Source organism: Triticum urartu, chromosome 3A (genome assembly GCF_056163025.1).
Source record: "Triticum urartu cultivar PI428250 chromosome 3A, HENAU_Tu73, whole genome shotgun sequence".
Lineage (NCBI taxonomy): Eukaryota > Viridiplantae > Streptophyta > Magnoliopsida > Poales > Poaceae > Triticum > Triticum urartu.
The window spans coordinates 249,519,643-249,543,341 of NC_141875.1; the positions used below are offsets into that span (position 1 = coordinate 249,519,643).

The 23,699-nt window shown below is 41.9% G+C and overlaps 1 protein-coding gene, 1 long non-coding RNA gene and 1 pseudogene across 14 annotated transcripts; all 3 read right to left on the minus strand.

Annotated features, from left to right (window-relative positions):
• Positions 1-853: 853 nt before the first annotated feature.
• LOC125543897 (uncharacterized) lies at positions 854-5,487 on the minus strand. 3 transcript variants are annotated; one of them, XR_015618690.1, is made up of 5 exons: positions 4,084-5,487; positions 3,319-3,495; positions 3,026-3,104; positions 2,813-2,928; positions 854-1,448 (listed from the first exon to the last, which is right to left on the minus strand). It is a non-coding gene; the product is annotated as an uncharacterized LOC125543897 (long non-coding RNA). The 3 variants fall into 3 exon arrangements; XR_015618691.1 differs by having other exon boundaries at positions 854-1,490; positions 2,813-2,940; XR_007299014.2 differs by having other exon boundaries at positions 880-1,490.
• Positions 5,488-7,163: 1,676 nt separating this feature from the next.
• LOC147979361 (uncharacterized) lies at positions 7,164-8,011 on the minus strand (annotated as a pseudogene).
• Positions 7,847-13,367, minus strand: LOC147979362 (uncharacterized). 11 transcript variants are annotated; one of them, XR_015618688.1, is made up of 6 exons: positions 13,015-13,367; positions 11,741-12,441; positions 9,682-11,594; positions 9,516-9,575; positions 8,277-8,386; positions 7,847-7,989 (listed from the first exon to the last, which is right to left on the minus strand). XR_015618688.1 is itself a non-coding variant. In XM_087546855.1 (5 exons), exons 4-5 carry the CDS (start codon positions 10,231-10,233, stop codon positions 9,567-9,569), a joined length of 561 nt encoding a protein of 186 aa, XP_087402981.1. In that variant the 5' UTR covers positions 10,234-11,594; positions 11,741-11,814; positions 12,372-12,441; positions 13,015-13,365; the 3' UTR covers positions 7,847-9,566. The 11 variants fall into 11 exon arrangements, 4 of the variants coding, with proteins under 4 accessions (XP_087402981.1, XP_087402982.1, XP_087402985.1 ...); XR_015618685.1 differs by having other exon boundaries at positions 9,479-9,575; positions 13,015-13,366; XR_015618689.1 differs by lacking the exon at positions 8,277-8,386.
• Between the last annotated feature and the right edge of the window lie 10,332 nt (positions 13,368-23,699).

Below are 23,699 nucleotides of genomic sequence, written 5' to 3' on the forward strand. Positions count from 1 at the left end.
ACATATGCCTTCAATGCGATTATGTCTCTAAGTCGTGCCTCGACACATGGGAGCTATAGTCGCATCGAGGGTGTTACATGTACACCGAGAGATTGATAGTGAGGACCCACCAGATCCAAGCCGTACGCAAGCAAGTGCCTCATTGAAAAAAAAAAGCTTCCTCCTAATTGTATACTGAAGTTGGCGCCCATGGGTTTGTCAACCTAGTCAATAAACGAAATAAATTTCCAACAATGACTGTCATCAGGGAGCTTTTTTAAGGGGTATCGAGGATCTTTTTTTCGTTTTTGCGGGAAAGGGTATCGGGGATCTAGCCGGTATCATTTTTTTCTAGAGGGCAAACAAATATCAGCTAGGCTTAGGTTTTGTTTTTTAACATGTGCAGCCCACGACATACCGAGACAGTGGTTTCAACTATTTTTTGAGGTCCATCATGTACGTACCGGCCTATGGGCCTCCCAGTGTAGGTTTTACTTTTTCTTAAAGATCGGCAGCCCGATGTATTTTTTTTAATAAAATACAGATCTCTGTTCTATTTATCTATATATAAGAACTAGTTGACCCGTTGCGCCAAATGGCGCAGAGACCCGCTAAAGCCATGTTGTCGATGAAAATAGTTTCATTTTGGAAGGACATGGCGCAAAGACCCACTTAATCCATGTACTAAAAAAATACCATGTTTTAGCTGGTTTATATGTGGGCAAGGACATATGATAACAAAATTTACCCTTTTTTAATAAAAAAAATAGAGATTGTTGTCTACAATGAGATGTACACACACTTTTTAATTTACCTTAGCCAAATGGCGTAGAGTCCGATTTGATACCATGGTCGCGTTGAAAATATTTGCATTTTTTCAATAACTTTATGCTTAAGCAAGCACAAAGACCATGTCAAACCCATCGGTCTGTCAAATAGCGCATAGACCAGCTAAATCCATGTGCAAATTGAAAAGAAAATCCATGATTTTTTGGTTTAGTTGTGGACAAGCATATATAGTAACAAATCTAACACCCCCCTATAATAATAAAAAAGAATAGAGGCTTGCCATCTACAATAAGACTCATTTTTAACCAAGAGTTGTTTGAAAATAAATGCATGGAAATTTAGCTATAATAAGGATCTTTTTAATAATGCTGAAAATTGAAAGGAACATAGCCTCAAATTATGTAATGGAGTTTTCAAAATGCGGGCATTCTCTCTATACAATTTTGCTACGTTGGGTATAACTTAGGAATCCAGGTCACACTTTGTCCTTGAAACATTCTTCGTAAACTCTCCCCTCCCACTCCTGTGGATTCATTGCACTTTGTCCGTCACAATCCTTTACAGGTCAGATGCATTGTAATTCCTTCATTTGTGAAAGGAGCTGCACAAAAATGCCTTGCACAATGTTTGTCCTCTCTTCAGTGATGGAGCCACTCTCTACATCTCTGTCTTGAAGGGATCTGGAGAAACAATGCTCAGCTCCATGTTTATGACATGTTGTTCTGTTGTAGTAGAAGCGCAAACATGAAATGAGAAGTCAATTAAAGAAACAAGGACATGTTGGTCTGCTACAATGGAAGGGCAAACTTTAAATGATAAATCATAGTGGTGGTTTCATCCAGAGGGCATTGTGAGGCAAGACATGTGTACGTATTTTTGCATATGCCACAAATTCTGTAGAAGTAAGCACATTCATGCCACTGATTTCTCGTAGGGTATAGGGCTCAATCTTAAAAAAAGGTCATAGGGCTCGAAGACTCGTCAGTCCTTGAACTGGTTACATTATAAACAAACTAAGGCAACACAAATCAATAGGTGGAAGCATAATTTTCAAGATGGTCCCAACACCAATGAGCTTTGGGATTAGAGCAAGCCCATTAGTATTATATGATCTTATTACCTCCATTTATCCTACAACAAAATAACCTATCTGTAAGAAATTGCAACCAGTATGAAACTGAACCTCAGACATGTGAATTATTATTTTTCACTTTCTCTAATACAATTTGGCTTCTCCATGGGCGCGCTCATGTGCAGGCAACATCTATAATTGTTTAATATGTTTCTACACAAACTATTGGTCTCATTGATTGAACTGTAGAACACAAATTTTCAAAATATGCATTAAAGTACTTAATATACATGAGTATTTTTTTACTTTCTTTAATAGAAATAACGAGAACTAAAGGACATTCACATCATGAAAAGTGAGGAAACAGTACTCAGGCCCTTTTCACCTTTATTTTTTCTATATCTTTCTCGTGCACTCATCTTGACACGGATGATTATCATCCTTTGGATATATTTAAAACATAAAATTGTTCTGACTTCAAGCCACAAGAATTATTCAAAACACAAGATTGTAAGAATATAATAATATAAGAGCGCATAATTAGAATGTTATGACATGCTAAAAGTTATTACGAAAACAGATAAATTATAAGGACAGGAAGGAAAAATCAGTGAGGTCTGACCTCTTTCTAGAAGTGCTGAGAAGATAGGATATAGAAGGAAAAAACTCAATAGAGACGTTCTGAAAATTTATGATTGATTTGTTCTTGCTCATAAAGACATTCTGAAGAATATAACACACTGGAGTAGACACAAGCGGTAAATCCAGGTTTGACTTTTAAGTTTTAAACAAAAAATTTCTTATTGATGATAAGTGAGAAAACGAAAACTATGAGTGAATGTTTAGTTTGGCCGGTCAGGTCCTATGAGGACATTACACATCAGTCAGAGTTCCATGGAGATGGTCTCATTTCCTATACCTAACCTATATGTATGTGTGTGTGTGTGTGTGTGTGTGTGTGTGTGTGTATACCTCCATGGAGATGGACGAAGACGACACGACCCACATCACGACAACGTGGTTCTAGTTTCCTTGCTCCGTCCCTTTGCTTCTCTTCAGGTCTCTACCTTGGTGCTGTCATGCCACTCCTGCATTCCAATCTAACATTTAGCTAATATAAACCCACTGCTCTCTGTACAACCGAGCACTAATAGGGGAAAGAAGAAAAACTTGAACCTCACTTACCCACTGAAGTGTGTAAAGCCCAGCTCTGAATTTTCGGTTGCACCGCTCATCATCATCCATCTCAGAGAATAGGAAAAATCTGCAATGATATGAATGGACTTAGAATTAACTGTTGCGAGAATAAAGGATTTACATCTACAACTACAGTATGAAAATAGTGGCTTCATAGTTTGTATTCTCAGCAAAAAAAAGAATTAATAATGTAGCAACAACATACATGCAACAAGCCAACAACTACTCGGCATGCATTTCCCAGAGCTGGCAACACTAACAAATAAGACGCTCAGACATACCTGTGCGAAGCTTCAGGCTGGGGATTCCTTTCTTCACTCAAGGAAGTATGTTGCTGCCATCGCCAAAAAAAACAACGACCTGCACCTTTTTCCTCCTTAGTGAACGTCACCCAACATCATCCCATTTGTCGACCTCCTTGATCTGCACCTCTACCAGGGACACAACTCGCCTTATACCTGATGATGAGAGGAGGTTAGAAGACGATGGGTGCACAGAGGAGACAAAGACAAATCTTGGCAACATATATCAAGCAGAACCAAACAAGCAAGCTCACATTACTTCCAACTTATGTTGTGTAACTGTGTTGTGAGATTTAATTATTCAGATTCAGGCCAAACACCGGTAGAGTGGTACTGGAATGATCTGCCGGCAGATGACCTTTAACAGTAATAGAATACAGAATTTCAGCAAGTAGTTTAACAGGATACCCTTACAATTGCTAAGTAAGGTAAATAAACACTGCTCTCAAAGTTTTAAAGAGTTTCAAGTGAACAGTTCACTGATTCTTTTACTATAATACAGATATCTCTGAAGTTTACGCAAAGAAGAATGGACAAACATGATACTAACAGTACGCTAACATGATACATGGTTCAAAATGATAAAGCCGCATCTTCATATTAGTGTAAATATGACCTTCCAAGTATCAGTAGCAATTTCTATAGGTGTCGTATCACACCGTTATGTACACTAGTTTAATGCCCGTGCGTTGCCACGGAACAATAAATTTTCATGTCATTCATCATTATTGTTGGTGTTCCCACCTTGCCAGTTTTATCGCCGTCATCAGCAAACACAGTCAACTCATTGCTCTCCGTCAACGTTGGTTGAGGAGAAGGTCCAGAACCGTCCTCTCATTGCCCTAACAAGCCCTCTGCTAAAAGCACTCGGCCATAAAATAGTTGACATACATACTTATCATCACGAGTAAGACAAAATGTATCTCCATGTTCTCAATCAAACCTCGTATAGCTTAAGCGATATTGGTCACAATGGCACCAAACAATAAATTTAGGCATAGAGATCATGAGTTGTAGACATGGTTATAAAAATATCTTGTACTTCAAGAGGATGTGTTCGACAAAATAGAAGAATTTGTGTCGTATGTGGCTTATTACCACACTGACAAATATTGAATCACCAAACAAGCGTACATAGTGCACCATCGAAAGCTTGACATATTAGCCCATAGAATTCACACCACATCCAAAAGTCAAACAAGGTCCACGAGAAACAAAAAATTATCAACAATCAAAGAGCATACAGCGTCTCTGACACATGTATGTCGATGCATTTGCTCAGTGGCTACAGAATAACACATGACTATAGAAACATTTGTCAAAGTGTGATTTCCCGTTTCCCCTGCATAGCCATGTTTCTCTATGTCACATCTACTTCTCCACTCCGGCCTCCTTAAAAAATTGAATCCTTATAGAACCAAAATATATGAAACTCACAGTATATATCTTTCAACAAGCATCTGACTTATTTTTCACGGTTGTGCCATTCCTTCTCCATCTGATTTCTCAATTTTTTTCTATCTATGTAACAAAGCATCAATCATCATGAGAGAAATCAACACAGAACTGACCCACTATAAATTATCAACCAGGGGTTCCGAGCATTAAAGTGACGGTAATAGTTAGCATTTGATGAATTATAAGAGTAGAAGAGTATAATAAAAAAGTAAGAGAAGAAAACATACTATATTTAGATTCTTTCATGATGGTGAAATTTGAAGAGTTGATTGTCTATAATAATTTTCTACAATTAGGACCATCCAAAGGGTGTAGCTAACAAGTCAAAATTATCCCAGTTAGTAATGCAATGGATGTCTTTGCCTTGCTGCTTCTAGATAGTCTTATTCGAAGACAAGTTTGTCTCTAAAATCGACCAACATAGCTTGATTGACAAGCAAGCAGCAAGCAAGCCTGGTCAATCAAAATCAAACAAAAGCTTGGTAATTCAAAATTTGACCCTACCCACAACAAAGAAAATAAATGATTCATCGTCTCTTGTTATGATCTAATTTTCCTAGAAAATGATGTTGTAATAGGTAGTTCCTCAAATATTCTCATTGCTAAAAGCACAAAGATACTACTTCTTACTTGAGAAACATAACTTCAAATCTGAAAGTGCTACAACAACAGAGCAAAATCCGAGGAATGAGATTCACCTTCAAAGCAATACAACACAAAAGAACTCCTCAAGATCCTGCGAAGTATTAACTGAGGCATATAACTGAAATAACTTGAGCAGAAAAACCCACATGAAGTTAGTGCTAAGCCATACATTCAACCTTTGTGTTTGACACAGAAAGATATAGCTGAAATTACATGGTTGTCTAGTATCCCACCCTTCAGAACTTCTTTCCGGAAGGTATTTGGGTCCAACACAGTGGGGTATATAATTGTTGCTTTGCACATCTGTACCATCAATGATCAATCAACCAATGGCTACATTTCATTATTGATCAACACTGACTAATTTAACCTGAGATTGAACTGACCCATGGTATAAACCAGTAAACAAAATATTTTGTGTCTAGAAACACCAACTCTCCGTAACAGACAATAAGTGGCAAAAAATACCCCGGCTAAATATTTCTGGCTGGAGTTCACACAAAAAGAACAGGGAACACTGAATCGTCAGATGAATCAATTATGTCGTAGTATGTGTTTTCATCTGTACATATCACAAATTTGCAGCCTTAATAAAGTAATAGTGAAGAACAAAAGACCATATACACTCAAGTTTTTGTAGAGTGGGTGAGGCAATTGTAGTACCAAAGAGCACCCAATAGCACTGATATATTCTGTATCGAGCCGAAAGAAGATGCCTCTTTTTATTAGATGTCTATCCAGTAACTCACGCCCTACAAAAGATTATCTAGATCTGCTGCTTGCGCAAACTATAACATTTTACCCGCAAATGAGGCTAGGGGTGAAACTGTAATTTAGAAATTTGAAAAAAGCAAAGTATATGATCTGCTACCATACACATGGATTAAGCTAGATCCTCTTAATCCTTATTCACGTTGCACTGGTTAAGCTAGGCGATGAATTCTCTGCTTAACAGTTCTTCAACTTCTTCTACATGTTAATTTCCTTTCTTTTTAGCCACTTCACATTTAGTGGACAATTGACCAAGCGGATGAATTATCAAAGACATATGCAGCAGTATAGCTAATGTCTTCCGGAATGGCGAGCATGTTACATACCTCACATTCATCACCTGGTAAGGAGCAACGCTGACCGCCAGCATTGTTGACTGCGGAAGCTCTAGGTCACCTTAAACAGACAAGACACATGTGCATAAGTAACATATATCTCTTATTGGAATCTCTCAAAAGACTTATATTTAGGAACGGAGGGAGTATGTCGCAGAATGAAATAAACTACATGGAGAATAGCAAGAGCCGAGTTTTTGAAGAATTATCACTTTCAGTTACACAAGATTGCCCGTCCTCAAGATAGCAATTACAATTTGGAGTCATGGCCTGAACAGCCCCAGTAACTCATCCAAGATCTGAAGCAAGATTACCACCTTGGTGTTGACAAGTTAGTGTCGTAACATGAATGCGCTAATAACTTATGATGGATCAGAAGCATAAAGTAGATACACTACAGTTCCGCGGCAAGCTAAGCAAGTCACCAAGTGGACGGAACCTGAGCATCATGATACGAAAAGAGTACCATTCTGTAAGTTATGTTTAACAGACTGATGATGTAACATGACTTGAATTTATACCTTGAGTAAATTTCTGCATTTGAATTATACGACATTCAAATTTTTAATACAAAAACCATGCATTGCAGTTTCCTGTGATAAAGAGTGACGCCACTGAACACAAGGTGTCATGTTAATGTGTAAACAGACTGAATATCTGGCAGTATTCGTTATCGCAGCATATGGTACTACAAGTACACTGTCTATCTAGTTCTTGTGAAGTGTGTTAATGTTGCTCCTACTCCCTCCGTCCGGAAAAAGTTGTCCACAGCTTAGTGTACTGTGAATTTTGCAAAAACGCCCTCGTAGCTTAAAATCTATTACAAACAGGTCGCCGTTTCCTTCCTTCTTCCTCTGTCTATCGCCCGCGCGCGTCGCCAGGGCAAGTCGCCGTCGGGGACCTACGCCGGCGCCGCCCAGGGCTTGCTCCTCCGCCTCCCAGGACCTGCGCCGCCCAATTGCTTGCTCCGTCGCCGCCCAGGACGTGCTCCTCCGACGCCCAGGTCCTGTGCCGCCCAATTGCTTGCTCCGCCGCCGCCAAGTACGTGGTCCTCCGCCGCCCAGGACCTGGGCCACCCAATTGCTTGCTCCGCCGCTGCGTGGGACGTGCTCCTCCGCCACCCAGGACCTGGGCCGCCGCCAGGCCTGCGCGGCCGATATCCCCTCCCTCCACCAGGATCTGCGCCACCGCCGGCCAGGACCTGCGCGCGCCTGGGTGTCGAGCGCCTCGACCGCGAGTTCCGGCCGCGCCTGGACCTCAAGCTCGAGCTCTTTCCCCTGCTCCTCTGCAAGTTGCTACTGGTCCCCTGCTCGTGTTGCCGCCCGGAGGTCACCTGCTCGTGTGCTGTCGCCGGAGGTCCCCTGCTCGTGCTGTTGTCGGTGAGAAGAAAGAAGTACAAGGCTCCTTGCTTTTTCATCTCCAGTGCCGGACCTTGCTTGCTCTGTAATTTGAAACACAATTGATCATGTCCTCTGAATAAATGTTACAAATAAAGAAGTTCAGTTAACTTTTGCTATCTGAATTCTAATCAGATCAAATTGCTGTCAATTGCTCTGTAATACTCAACCAGGTTTATGAAAATGAAGATCAACCAGGTTTATCTTCAGTAAATAATGGTTTATTTCAGTAAATAGTGCGAGCACAAACCATGTTTATGCAAATGAAGGTCAACCAGGTTTATCTTCAGTAAATAATGGTCTATTTTCAGGAAATAGTGCGAGCACCAACCAGGTTTATGCAAATGAAGATCAAATTGATAACCAGGAGTAGCTGTCAATTGATTCGGTAATTTGCAGTAGATCAAACTGCAGTAGATTATATGCTTCATTGTTGCACAGCTGTAGTTTGAATGAAATAGATTATTTGCAAAGTTAAAAAAATAACAGATCAGGAATATGTCTTGTAACTAGTCAAAGATTCTTCTAACAACAAATAAACATATCTAAATTTGCTAAAACAATCAATCAATTTTCAGTGCACAATCAATCAATTTATTTTGGAAACAAGTAATATGATTCCACCAGATTCCTCAAGACTAACTTTTATTAAATTTTTCTTTACTTGCTCTGAATCTAAATAACACTAAAGTTTTCTTTATCAATCATAACAGTAAAGTTTATCTTGCTCAAATCTAGTCTGAATTTACAAAACACTAACACTATATAACTTGCAATTTTCAATACACCATTGTGAGCAAACGTACAAATATACTCGCAAGTTCAAGATAGCTCCCAAGCTCAAGCTCAAGATAGGCTAAAGAAGCTCCAGCAGAGTACACTGCATTCTGGGTATTCCTTGGAATTATTTGAATTAGCTAGATTTATTTGAATCCATCTAGTCATCTTGCCACCATACAAAAAGACCCATACTTTCACCACAAAAGACCCCAAAGTAGACAATGATACTGTAGTTAACATAACTAGGCATAGCAAGGCAGGGAGCAATGCTCTTCAACTCACCACACGAACTGAATTTTACTCAAACTGAATACTGTACTGAGCACTGAATGAGCAATAAAGGCACACAATTTAGAGAGCAAAAAATTGAACATTTCAGGATAAAAAACTGAAGATTTCTGAACACTTCTGAATGAGCATTTGTTATGATAAGATTTACTATTTCTCTTTAGCAAAGACTTAATATACAAATTCAGTTTTTAGGAAAGACAAGATTTACTATTTCAGTGAACATTCAAAGTCTGAACATTTTTAAATCTATTGAAGAATTAAGGAGGAGTATAAATTATTCAGGTGTGGTTCTGTTCCTTTTTTCAGTTTCAGCAGAACATTTATGTTTCTGTTCCTTTTTTCAGTTTCAGCAGTACATTGTTTCTGCAAAATGTTTCAGTAGAGCCTGACTGAATGAAAGAAGTAGAACATCTATCTCAACTATACAAAATTCAAGAAGACCAAAAATCAGTAGAACTTGACTGAATGAAAAGTTTCTCATAGCTGCTTTTGCTTGTACAGAGAGAGGGTACTCCGGGAAGAACATGGGCCGGTCGGGGATCCCCGTGCGCTACAGCATCTGCTCGCCCCCAACATAACAAGACCAGAATCAACAGAAGCAAACCACGGAGTTGCTGGCCAAAATAATTTCAAACAAAATGAAAGCTGACAAGGGAGGAGAGGACCTGTGTCATGTTGTTCTGCTTCTTGATGAGGGGGGTGAGGAGGGGCCTGAAGAGCGGGGACTCGAAGAGCATACCCAGTACGCCTTGGCGGCGAATGGAATCCCCTTCCTCCTCCTTTGCGGACTGGCGCACGGCCGAGGCGGCGACCGGCGCGTAGGCCCACGCACACCCGAGGTGGCGCAAGCGCAGCGCGAGACACTGCTGCTTTCCCCGTGCCTCCTCCGGCGTCGGGTGCAACGAGGAGGAGGTGTCGCCGCAGCGCGCAAGCAGGAGACGCAGCGGGAGGAAGAAGAAACAACTTTGGGGGTGAAAGAGGGGAGATTTGGGAGGCAGGCAAGGGGGCCAGGGGAGCTGCGCGAGGCAGGAGGGAGCGGTGGCGTAGGCATCCCCAGCGGCGGAGGAGGACGTGCGGGAGAGCAGGGGAGCAGCACGGCGAAGCTGAGCAGAGGAGCACCGGCGTCGATGCGCCCGTGTCGGAGCGGTGGGGGGTGTCGATTGGAGAAGACGAGGAGTGCGATAACATGCTCTCGGTCCGGTCACGGGCGGGTCCATCGACGCAGGCGAGGGCAAGGGATTCCATGGTCGTGGTAAGGCCTCAAGGGACTCCCAATCAACAGCTTGGTAGAGGATGGACCACGACCATGGGAGGGCGGGTGCTTGGTGGAGGAGGACCGAGGGGAGCCCATCGACGCAGGCGCCGCAGCGGGGATGGCGTGGCGATTTTTTCAGCAGATAGATGGGATGGGGAGGAGCGAGGAGGTGAGACGTGTGTGCCTGGTCGTTGCTTTTCGCATGCCATGTTGTGCGGGTTACCGGATCGTGGGGTAGAGGTTCATTGAACCGGTTCGTTTGTTCTCTGGGTTTTTTCCGCGTGTATCGCACGAGATGGAGGAGTAGCTAGCGAACAAGGCGTGCGGGTGGATTGTTTTCCTAGCGATTTCCGGATGGAGGCCGAACCGAGGTCGAACCATCACGACGTTCGATCCTTCTTTAATAATAGAGATAAATGACCAAGGGGGGAATATTTATGAAGCTGAGCTTCAAACTCATGGGTTTATCCAATGCATTGTACGCAAGTTCGTAAATAATGAAATGACCTTCTGGACCAACAATCTTCTCCTTCAGCAACACATGAGATCTAACCAGGTACTAAAGAATCAATCCACAAGCTAATTGTCACTGAGCACTTGACTGGCTTTAGCAAGCTTGCTGTTTAATCCAAATATCATCCCAGCCCCCTTATTGGTTTAGATTTACATTTTCCCTCAAAATTATTTCCCTTTTATTTTTCAAGATTAAGTAGTTGTGAACCAAGATGTGCGTTCCACATTTAAAAAATAAGAACATGGCAAATAACTTTGTAGCACAAGGAAATTGGATCAACTATCCTCTCATCTTTGCATGCATGATACATCCTATTTTCCATTGGAACTGAAGATTCCTAAAGCACTGAAAGAACATGAACCCAAAGAATCCATGAGGAAGAGTACATTACCAGCAACAAACATATGTAAACTAAGTGAAAAACAAATGCCGCAGAATGAAAAGGGGGAGATGAACCTCTGCACACAAATACTTAATCAACAGAAAAGGGCAACCATTCATAAATTCATCCTATCTAAAAAAGCATAATTCAAACTAATCAAGATGCCCTTGAGCGATACAACAATGAATTAAACAAAAGAGAAAACACCAAGATAGCATAAAACCACGTTTGGAGGTGAGGCACAATTATACCTGATGGACCTGAAGGCACACGCAACAAAAAAATAGAGTAGAGGACCGTCGAAATAACGCACTCCATCCATAACCCTGAAGAGCCATGTAGGAGCAGTAAGCATATCAGGGACAAAACCGAGCGATGAACCCAAAGGAACTGTGTATTCTCCCAAAAATTGCAAGCGGACTTGTATCTGATAAAATGAGTCCCAGAAAGCAATTGAGAACAGCATGTTAGTTGTCACAGTCAGCAGTAAGGGTAATAAGGATATAACAGAGAATAGTAAGAAAACTAATCATATCTTTCATAAATCATTAGAATATGGTGGCATGAAATGACCTGCTACTTTGTTGGTTTCCTGAAGTTGGGTACCAAATAGGTAATTTACAGTGCTCTTAAGCTTCTTGCTATAACTGTCATTACAAATGCAAAATATAAGAATCTTGCAATAAGATCAGCAGCTCCACCACTATCACCAGCAGATATACTATCAACCTCAACCATGATGACTTTAGGCTTAGACTTCTTTATCCTGTGAAATTGATCCACACTTTATACAATGAAAACAAATCAAAGTGCAAAGTTCGTGACATTGTAGTGCTGACTGGTTGTCATTGTAATTCAAGGCAGACTGCTAATAAGCTATCGGACATAATCTGATGTGTTCTCCGCAACATATTTCTTATCACCTGCATTAACCTTCTATGCATATATTAATCATTTGAATTTATGCCGCAAAGATAAATAAAGACTGAGAAGGAAGAGCAAAGTAGAAAACAAAACCAATTAGTAAAAAGCAAGAAATTCTAATCCTCGTCCCAGTTAACAATATAAACACTTCTACCATAAATTTTCAATGCATTGCAGACTGAGATGCCAATCCCAAATTCACATTAAACTTTCTCTAGAGCCATATTTCCCCCAATATTTTTTGGCAACCTGTCATTAATCCAGGTCAAAGTGAAATTACCTAAAGGGCGATGTCATATTCCACAGATGGTGTAATCAACTCCCTGGCAATCTTCGATACATTTTGGAACCTGTAGAAATAGTATCTTGCTTTAAAAAATCAACAAAACATGCAAAAAAAGGACCAAAATTTGTATACCGTGCAAGAACATGGATGTACAAATAAAGGACAACGTCTCACATTTGTTAAGCAATTCCTTTACATGGTTTATAAAATGACGGGGTCTTAATAAAATATAATCAGATAGAGCAGCTCAGATGCATCAATAACTTCCCTGCATTTATGAATCAAATTCCCAGGACCCTTGGTATATTGCTATCTCTGGCCGGTATAAATTTACGCTCGCAACATTATTTTGTGAAGTAAAAAATGATTTAATGCATCCTGGCTGCATAACATGATATATGAAAACAATTTTATTCAAAGCATATGAACCAAGTTCAACCACTAACCAACAGTTGCCGCCATTTTCTGAACTTAATCAAGAAAGTGGCTGCATAGAGCTAAAATTCCAAAATAATCACGTAGACAAAGAAAACTATGAGGCTGCAGAAGATGGATGGCATATCTCATCGACGAATCTGGGGTCGAGGGGAGGAGGCCGCATGGAGAGAGGTAGAGAGAGAGATTGGGTGAATCTCACCTCGTTGTTGGTGGCGGATGTGGTCATCGTCGCTCGACGTGCCCTTGGCCTTGACCGCCGCGCCCGCTGCCTCCAAGCCTGCTACACCATGCGTGGCGCTCACCTGCGCTAGCCATCATCATGGATCAGTCAAGGCACCGCCAGGATGCTCGATTTCACATGGGGTTGAAGGAGAGGGTGCGCCCGAGGCTGCGGCGGCAGCGAGGACGCATGGAGGAGATGGAGGTCCTGGGGCTGCGGGGGGAGGGGCACGACGGCTGCGGTGAGGAGCGAGGGAGGAGGGAGGAGGGCTCAGGGGTGTGGCGGCTGGGGGCTATGGTTTCTGCCAGTGTGAGCTTTGGCGGAGCGAGGCGTGGATTGGCGAATCCCTTCTCACGTGCCCGACAACTTACCCAGCCAATACCCGCGAGCGATGAGCCCACCGGTCAGGTGAATCTAGATTTACTCCCTGATGAAGATCGGACGGAGGAGAGAAAGCGTTGACCAAGATCCAACGACCATGAATGCATTTCACGAGGGATCGCCGGGGAGCCGAGTTGGCTAACAACCTTATAGGTTTAAATAATAATGTTGTGTCCAATTTATATTTTTCCTTCTAACCACATTATATATATTTATATTATACTATTATCGTATATTTAATAGAGACTTATATGTACATTATAGAAACATCCCACATCTTATTAACTTATAAAGTAAATGCTTAACAGAAATTGGAAAGAAAAATCCTGGTTGTTTTTGACTCACGGGCAAAGAAAATCCTGATGATTGCATACAAAAGCTTGTGAAGATTCTAAGGACCAATGTAATAATAACGCGCTCATTTTTCTTTTAACAATAACTTGCTAATTTGTTAATTTTATATATAAAAATGTGTCGCTCCGGTTTATGTTTTGATATTAATTGCTTCTTCTAACCTAACATTATATACAGAACAAGTCCAGCTAATTCGTGTATTTCAAGAAAGTGCAAATGGACTGGGATTTTTTAGAAAATATTAAATGGGACGCATTGACGTGAAATTATTTGTTAACCCAACCCAGCAAATGGATTGTAGATTCTAGAAAACATGGGTTAAATATATGCCACATTTTTGCAGTCTGACATGTGGACTAATAGGTCGAAGCCTACGCAAGTCGTTGTCTACTTAGTCAACAAATGATTCTGACATCCACGGCCATTGGATTTATATCCAACGGCCGGCATGCACCTTCAATCTCTCATCTTCTTCCTCCAGCGTAGCCTGGACCGCCTGCTCCGGCCTCCGGCGGCTAGCGGCTCTGTTTAGCAGGATCCCTCCACACCTCCACACCTCCAGTTATTCTCGACCGACTACAGCCCCACGCCGCACCAGAACCAATTATAACCCTTGTACTTCTCTCAATCTGCGACTCCACTGCCGCGTCTTCCCATCTCTGGATCGTTCCCGTCCGGGGCCTCGCCGTCGTCCATCGCCTCGCTACGCTCGGCACGGCGTGGTCAACAAACGAGAGTCATTGAAAGAGGAATGTAAGTGGAGAGCCTGACGGCTGGGACCCACGAGGCCCATGGTCGCACGCAAGGAAAGTTCTTCCTTCTTAAGCTAAAAAAAATGTTTTCTCCCCCTGACAGCTGGGACCCACTGGCTGTATCTTCACACGGAAGGAAGTGCCTCCTTGTTATGCAAAAAAAACTATTCCTCCCGATGATAGCTGGGACCCGGAAGATTTGGTGGCTAACTTGTGGGCCTACTAAGCTGACGTGTACGCAGGGCTTTGTCAACTTAATCAACAAATGATTCTAGCAGTTGGACCATTGGATGTTAATCCAACAGGCGTGCTGCTTCTTCAACCTCTGTTCTTGCTCTTGTCTCCCATGGGCGGCAGTGCTGCCGCGCATCCGAACCAGTCAAGTTTCCCACTCCTCTCCATTTGCGACTCCACTGTCGCGTCTTCCCCATCTCCGGGTCATTCCAGTCTGGGGCCTCGCCGTCGTCCATCGGCCTTGCTGCGCTCGGCATGACGTGGTCAACGTGGTCAACAAATGAGAGTCATCGAAAGATGACTGTACGTGAGAGGCTGACAGTGGGGACGCACCACGCCCATGGAAGCATGCATGCAACTGCATCCTTTTTACCCTGAAAATAATGTTTTCTCTCCTGATAGTTGGGACCCACCAGCTACATCTTCGCACGCAAGGAAGTGCGTCCTTATTACAGGCAAAACAAATGATTCCCCCATGACAGCTAGGACCCAACAGCTATATCTTCGCACACAAGGAAGTGCGTCCTTATTCTCCCTGACAGCTGGGACCCACCCGGTCGAAGCGTATTGATACGTCTCCAACGTATCTATAATTTTTTATTGTTCCATGCTATTATATATTCTGTTTTGGATGTTTAATGGGTTTTATTATACACTTTTATATTATTTTTGGGACTAACCTATTAATCCAAGGCCCAGTGCAAATTGCTGTTTTTTTGTCTATTTCAGTGTTTCGCAGAAAAGGAATATCAAACGGAGTCCAAACGGAATGAAACCTTCGGGAGCGTGATTTTTGGAACAAACATGATCCAGAGGACTTGGAGTGGACATCAAGAAACAACCGAGGAGGCCACGAGGCAGGGGGCACGCCTACCCCCCTGGGCGCGCCCTCCCCCCTCGTGGGCCCCTCGTGGCTCCACCGACCTACTTCTTCCTCCTATATATGTTCATATACCCCGAAAACATCCAGGAGCACCACGAAACCCTATTTCCACTGCCTCAACCTTCTGTACCCAAGAGATCCCATCTTGGGGCCTTTTCCGGAGCTCCGCCGGAGGGGTCATCAATCATGGAGGGCCTCTACATCAACTCCATGGCCCCTCCGATGATGTGTGAGTAGTTTACTTCAGACCTTCGGGTTCATAGTTATTAGCTAGATGGCTTCTTATCTCTCTTTGGATCTCAATACAAAGTTCTCCTTAATCTTCTTGGAGACATATTCGATGTAACTCTTTTTGCGGTGTGTTTGTCGAGATCCGATGAATTGTGGGTTTATGATCAAGTCTATCTATGAACAATATTTGATTCTTCTCTAAAATCTTTTATGTATGATTGGTTATCTTTGCAAGTCTCTTCGAATTATCAGTTTGGTTTGGCCTACTAGATTGATCTTTCTTGCAATGGGAGAAGTGCTTAGCTTTGGGTTCAATCTTGCGGTGCTCGATCCCAGTGACAGAAAGGGAAATGACACGTATTGTAGTGTTGCCATCGAGGATAAAAAGATGGGGTTTATATCATATTGCTTGAGTTTATCTCTCTGCATCATGTCATCTTACCTAATGCGTTAGTCTGTTCTTATGAACTTAATACTCTGGATGCATGCTGGATAGCGGTCGATGTGTGGAGTAATAGTACTAGATGCAGGCAGGAGTCGGTCTACTTGTCACAGACGTGATGCCTATATACATGATCATGCCTAGATATTCTCATAATTATTCGCTTTTCTATCAATTGCTCGACAGTAATTTGTTCACCCACCGTAATACTTATGTTATCTTGAGAGAAGCCACTAGTGAAACCTATGGCCCCCGGGTCTATTCTCCATTATATTAATCTCCCGTCAACAAGTTATTTCTATTAGCGTTTATTTTGCAATCTTTACTTTTAATCTTTATCATAAAAAAACCAAAAAAAAGTATCTTATCATCTCTATCATATCTCACTCTCGTAAGTGACCGTGAAGGGATTGACAATCCCTTAATCGTGTTGGTTGCGAGGTTCTTATTTGTTTGTGTAGGTACGAGAGACTTGCGTGTGGCCTCCTACTGGATTGATACTTTGGTTCTTAAAAACTGAGGGAAATACTTACGCTACTTTGCTGCATCACCCTTTCCTCTTCAAGGGAAAACCAACGCAGTGCTCAAGAGGTAGCAAGAAGGATTTCTGGCGCCGTTGTCGGGGAGTCTACGCACAAGTCAAGACATACCAAGTACCCATCACAAACTCTTATCCCTCGCATTACATTATTTGCCATTTGCCTCTCGTTTTCCTCTCCCCCACTTCACCCTTGCCTTTTTATTCGCTCTCTTTTCCCGGTCGCTTTTTCTTTCGCTTGCCTCTTGTATCTTGTGTGTCCTCATGGCTAGTCTTTTATCCACTCCTTTATCTCCCGAGAATGAAGTCCTTAATTTTAAACAAAGGCAGGGGGAAATCTAAAAGATGCTTGGTACAGAATTTGCAATGCGCAAAATAAATCTACTATGAAGCAATCTACTTCCGTTCTTCTTCGCAATTTTTATATAGGCATCACTCCTTGGAATAGATATATTCTTGATACCATTACCAGAGGAAATTTCTTGGGTAGCCATACTTTTGATTCTTATAATGCTATGATAGATTTGTTTGGCACACCACCTCTCTTGGTTAATGGAACTATGTTAACTTTGGGACATGTTATGCAAAGGCTCGAAATTATTGAAAATAAAGTTGCCACTATGGAATTGATTGAGAATTTGGATAAAAAGATCCACAACCAGATTACCCAATATGGATCTAAGGTAGGAGTCACTCTGAAAAGTTTCAAAGAAAAAGAACTCGTAGTTAATGAAAGAATAGACCAAGATTCCACTAGAATTGATAAACTTGAGGGTATTATTACCAACTTGGGGTCCGCTTTTTCTGCCATAAGGAATACTCCAAATCCTCCTACCACCAAAGTTGCCAAATTAATGTATGTTCCTAAAAATAAAGGTGAAACTTCTAGTAAGGAAAATGCGGATCTCAAATCCATAGGTGTTCACCCCAACTTTCTCGCTATCATTAAGGAACCTTTTGCTACAAATGATTTTCTTGATTTCTTGCCTAGGATTTTAATCATTAATAGAAAGAAGGAAACTCCTGAAGGTTATGAGTGTTCTGTTGAAGAATTGAATGCCAAAGATGGTAATACCTAGATCTATCCTTGCCTTTATGCCTAGCTAGGGGCGTTAAACGATAGCGCTTGTTGGGAGGCAACCCAATTTTATTTTTGTTTTTTGCTTTTTGATTCTGTTTAGTAATAAATAATCCATCTAGCCTCTGTTTATATGTGGTTTTATGCTTTTAATTAGTGTTTGTGCCAAGTAGAACCTTTGGGAAGACTTGGGGAAAGTCTTTGCGATCTTGCTGTAAAAAACAGAAACTTTAGCGCTCACGAGATTTGCTGCCATTTTTTACTGAAGAGTGCTATTTAGTTAATTCTTTTTGAAGATGATTAATAGATAAATTCCTCACGTACAGCAATTTATTTTAGAATTTTTGGGGTTCCAGAAGTATTCGAAACCTACAGATTACTACAGGCTATTCTATTTTTGATAGATTCTGTTTTTCGTGTGTTGTTTGCTTATTTTCATGAATCTATGGCTAGTAATGGAGTTTATGAACCATAAAAAAGTTGGAATACAGTAGGTTTAACACCAATATAAATAAAGAATGAGTTCATTATAGTACCTTGAAGTGGTGTTTTGTTTTCTTTCGCTAACGGAGCTCACGAGATTTTCTGTTAAGTTTTGTGTTGTGAAGTTTTCAAGTTTTGGGTAAAGATTTGATGGATTATGGAACAAGGAGAGGCAAGAGCCTAAGCTTGGGGATGCCCAAGTCACGCCAAGGTAAAATACAAGGACAACCAAAAGCCTAAGCTTGGGGATGCCCCGTAAGGCATCCCCTCTTTCGTCTTCGTCCATCGGTAACTTTACTTGGAGCTATATTTTTATTCACCACATGATATGTGTTTTGCTTGGAGCGTCTTGTATGATTTGAGTCTTTGTTTTTTTGTTTACCACAATCATCCTTGCTGTACACACATTTTGAGAGAGAGACACATGAATCGGAATTCATTAGAATACTCTTTGTGCTTCACTTATATCTTTTAAGTTCGATAATTTTGCTCTAGTGCTTCGCTTATATCTTTTAGAGCACGGTGGTAGTTTTATTTTATAGAAATAATTGATCTCTCATGCTTCACTTATATTATTTTGAGAGTCCTTTAGAACAGCATGGTAATTTGCTTTGGTTATAAAATTAGTCCTAATATGATAGGCATCCAAGATAAAAACCTGAAAGTGCATTAAATACTAAGAGAAGTTGGATACTTGATAGTTGTTTTGAGATATAAAGGTGGTAATATTAGAGGTGTTCTACTTGAGTAATTGTGAAATTGAGAAATACTTGTGTTGAAGTTTGCAAGTCCCATAGCATGCACGTATGGTAAATGTTGTGTGAGAAATTTGAAGCATGAGGTGTTTTTTGATTGCTTTCCTTATGAGTGGCGGTCGGGGACGAGCGATGGTCCTTTCCTACCAATCTATCCCCCTAGGAGCATGTGCATAGTGCTTGGTTTTGATGACTTGTAGATTTTTGCAATAAGTATGTGAGTTCTTTATGACTAATGTTGAGTCCATGGATTATACGCACTCTCACCCTTCCATCATTGCTAGCCTCTTCGGTACCGTGCATTGCCCTTTCTCACCAGAGTTGGTGCAAACTTCGCCGGTGCATCCAAACCCCGTGATATGATACGCTCTATCACATATAAGCCTCCTTATATCTTCCTTGAAACAGCCACCATACCTACCTATTATGGCATTTCCATAGCCATTCTGAGATATATTGCCATGCAACTTTCCACCGTTTCGTTTATCATGACACGCATCATCATTGTCATATTGCCTTGCATGATCATGTAGTTGACATCGTATTTGTGGCAAAGCCACCATGCTTAATTTTTCATACATGTCACTCTTGATTCATCGCATATCCTGGTACACCACCAGAGGCATTCACACAGAGTCATATTTTATTCTAAGTATCGAGTTGTAAGTAAATAAAAGTGTGATGATCATCATTAGAGCATTGTCCCAAGTGAGGAAAGGATGATGGAGACTATGATTCCCCCACAATTTGGGATGAGACTCCGGACGAAAAAAAAGAGTCCATAAAAGAAAAAAAGAGAGAAGAAGGCCCAAATAAAAAATGAGAGAAAAAGAGAGAAGGGACAATGTTACTATCCTTTTTCCACACTTGCGCTTCAAAGTAGCACCATGATATTCATGATAGAGAGTCTCTTATTTTGTCACTTTCATATACTAGTGGGAATTTTTCATTATAGAACTTGTCTTGTATATTCCAATGATGGGCTTCCTCAAATGCCCTAAGTCTGCGTGAGCAAGCAAGTTGGATGCACACCCACTTAGTTTCTTTGATGAGCTTTCATTTATTTATAGCTCTAGTGTATTCGTTGCATGGCAATCCCTACTCCTTGCATTGACATCAATCGGTGGGCATATCCATAGCCCATTGATTAGCTGCGTAAATGTGAGACTTTCTCCTTTTTTTTGTCTTCTCACACAACCTGAATCATTATATTCTATTCCACCCATAGTGCTATGTCCATGGCTCGCGCTCATATATTGCATAAAAGTTGAAACTTGAAAGAGTTTGAAAAGGCTAAGTATGAAACAATTGCTTGGCTTGTCATCGGGGTTGTGCATGATGAGAGCATTTTGTGTGAGAAAATGAAGCATGGCCAAACTATATGATTTTATATGGATAAGCTTTCTTTTGCTATGTGATTTTGATAGGACATAATTGCTTGGTTAGCATGCTTGAAGTATTATTATTTTAATGTCAACATTAAACTTTTATCTTGAATCTTCGGATCTGAACATTCATGCCACAATAAATAAAATTACATTGAAGAATATGCTAGAAAGCATTCCACATCAAAAATTCTGTTTTGATCATTTACCTACTCGAGGACGAGCGGGAATTAAGCTTGGGGATGCTTGATACGTCTCCAACGTATCTATAATTTTTGATTGTTCCATGCTATTATATATTCTGTTTTGGATGTTTAATGGGCTTTATTATACACTTTTATATTATTTTTGGGACTAACCTATTAACCCAAGGCCCAGTGCAAATTGCTGTTTTTTTGCCTATTTCAGTGTTTCGCAGAAAAGGAATATCAAACGGAGTCCAAACGGAATGAAACCTTTGGGAGCGTGATTTTTCGAACAAACATGATCCAGAGGACTTGGAGTGGACATCAAGAAACAACCAAGGAGGCCACGAGGCAGGGGGCACGCCTACCCCCCTGGGCGCGCCCTCCCCCCTCGTGGCTCCACCGACCTACTTCTTCCTCCTATATATGTTCATATACCCCGAAAACATCCAGGAGCACCACAAAACCCTATTTCCACTGCCTCAACCTTCTGTACCCAAGAGATCCCATCTTGGGGCCTTTTCCGGAGCTTCGCCGGAGGGGTCATCAATCATGGAGGGCCTCTACATCAACTCCATGGCCCCTCCGATGATGTGTGAGTAGTTTACTTCAGACCTTCAGGTCCATAGTTATTAGCTAGATGGCTTCTTATCTCTCTTTGGATCTCAATACAAAGTTCTCCTTAATCTTCTTGGAGAACTATTCGATGTAACTCTTTTTGCGGTGTGTTTGTCGAGATCCGATGAATTGTGGGTTTATGATCAAGTCTATCTATGAACAATATTTGATTCTTCTCTAAAATCTTTTATGTATGATTGGTTATATTTGCAAGTCTCTTTGAATTATCAGTTTGGTTTGGCCTACTAGATTGATCTTTCTTGCAATGGGAGAAGTGCTTAGCTTTGGGTTCAATCTTGCGGTGCTCGATCCCAGTGACAGAAAGGGAAATGACATGTATTGTAGTGTTGCCATCGAGGATAAAAAGATGGGGTTTATATCATATTGCTTGAGTTTATCCCTCTGCATCATGTCATCTTACCTAATGTGTTACTCTATTCTTTTGAACTTAATACTCTAGATGCATGCTGGATAGCGGTCGATGTGTGGAGTAATAGTACTAGATGCAGGCAGGAGTCGGTCTACTTGTCACGGACGTGATGCCTATATACATGATCATGCCTAGATATTCTCATAATTATTCGATTTTCTATCAATTGCTCGACAGTAATTTGTTCACCCACCGTAATACTTATGCTATCTTGAGAGAAGCCACTAGTGAAACCTATGGCCCCCGGGTCTATTCTCCATTATATTAATCTCCCGTCAACTAGTTATTTCTATTACCGCTTGAGGGAGTCCTGGATTAGGGGGTGTTCGGGTAGCCGGACTATACCTTCAGCCGGACTCCAGGACTATGAAGATACAAGATTGAAGACTTCGTCCCGTGTCCGGATGGGACTTTCCTTGGCGTGGAAGGCAAGCTTGGCGATGCGGATATTCAAGATCTCCTACCATTGTAACCGACTCTATGTAACCCTAACCCTATCTGGTGTATATATAAACCGGAGGGCTGTAGTCCGTAGGCAATCAACTCCATATACGACAATCATACCATAGGCTAGCTTCTAGGGTTTAGCCTCCTTGATCTCGTGGTAGATCTACTCTTGTACTACCCATATCATCAATATTAATCAAGCAGGACGTAGGGTTTTACCTCCATCAAGAGGGCCCGAACCTGGGTAAAACATCGTGTTCCCTGCCTCCTGTTACCATCCGGCCTAGACGCACAGTTCGGGACCCCCTACCCGAGATCCGCCAGTTTTGACACCGACATTGGTGCTTTCATTGAGAGTTCCTCTGTGCCGTCACAATCAGGAAGAATGCCTCCTCCCATCTTTAAAGACGGCGCCGTTGCTAAGGGAGCCTTGGCTGTCGGCCAAACCCTCCGGCTAGGTGGTTTCCTCATGACCGCCTGTTCGGCTGTTGCGCCGACGGTGACCTCTCGGGTCATCAAAAGCAACCTACACGTCAGCTCGGTGCTCGTCAAGCAGCTAGACCCAATGAAGCTCTCTTCCGTAAACAAGCTCTTGGATCGCATCGCCGCCCTGGGGTTCGCTACGGATTACGACCAGGTTGGGCTTAAACCCGATCTAAGAGAAATTAACTCTCCCCAAGTCACCCACCACGTTGACGTGGTAGAGACGCAGTGCGGCGAACCTTCATCTATTTTAAGGACTAGCTACGTCCGAATTCCCGACCCCTCGAAGCCGAATACCTGCGGAGGGGGAGATGTAACTCAAGACTTGAGCTTGGGATGAGGCAACGGGCCAGATTCACTGGACAACATCCAAGAATCCGAACTTCAGAGTTCGGAAACTCTTCGGCCTCCGAATCTTGGATTGGGTGAGGTTTCAGATTCAACGACACCCACCCACCCGATCATAAGCGATCTCTCCCAAATCAGGCAGAGGCCCGAGGAAACAGTACATCATTACCGGGCCAGATTCCTCCTGGTTATGAACAGGATAAAGGATTGCCGCGAGGAAGACGCAATCTCAATTTTCTGCAGTAATTGCATGGACAAGGGAATCCTTAACGCCGTAAGTCGTCGTGATATCACACGCTTCGCTGACTTGGCGTCCATAGTACAAAAATACTGTGCGATGGAAAGCGCCTGGAAAACCGAAATAAATTTTTGGGATAATCCGGCCTTGAATAGTAATCCCGTCCGAACTAAGAGGGTGCATTATCACAGGATACCCGGGATAAACACCAAAAAGCCAAAACCCTCTACAGGGCATGGAACCGTACTGGAAAGATGGCTTGATGGACCCTGTAGAATTCACAGTACAGAGGACGCCACACCAACTCACAGCCTTAGAGCATGTTGGATACTCCGGCAGGTGGCCAAAATCGGCGAGGACCTCTTAATTCCGGAAGCCGCAGAAAGCCAGCCCAAGGAC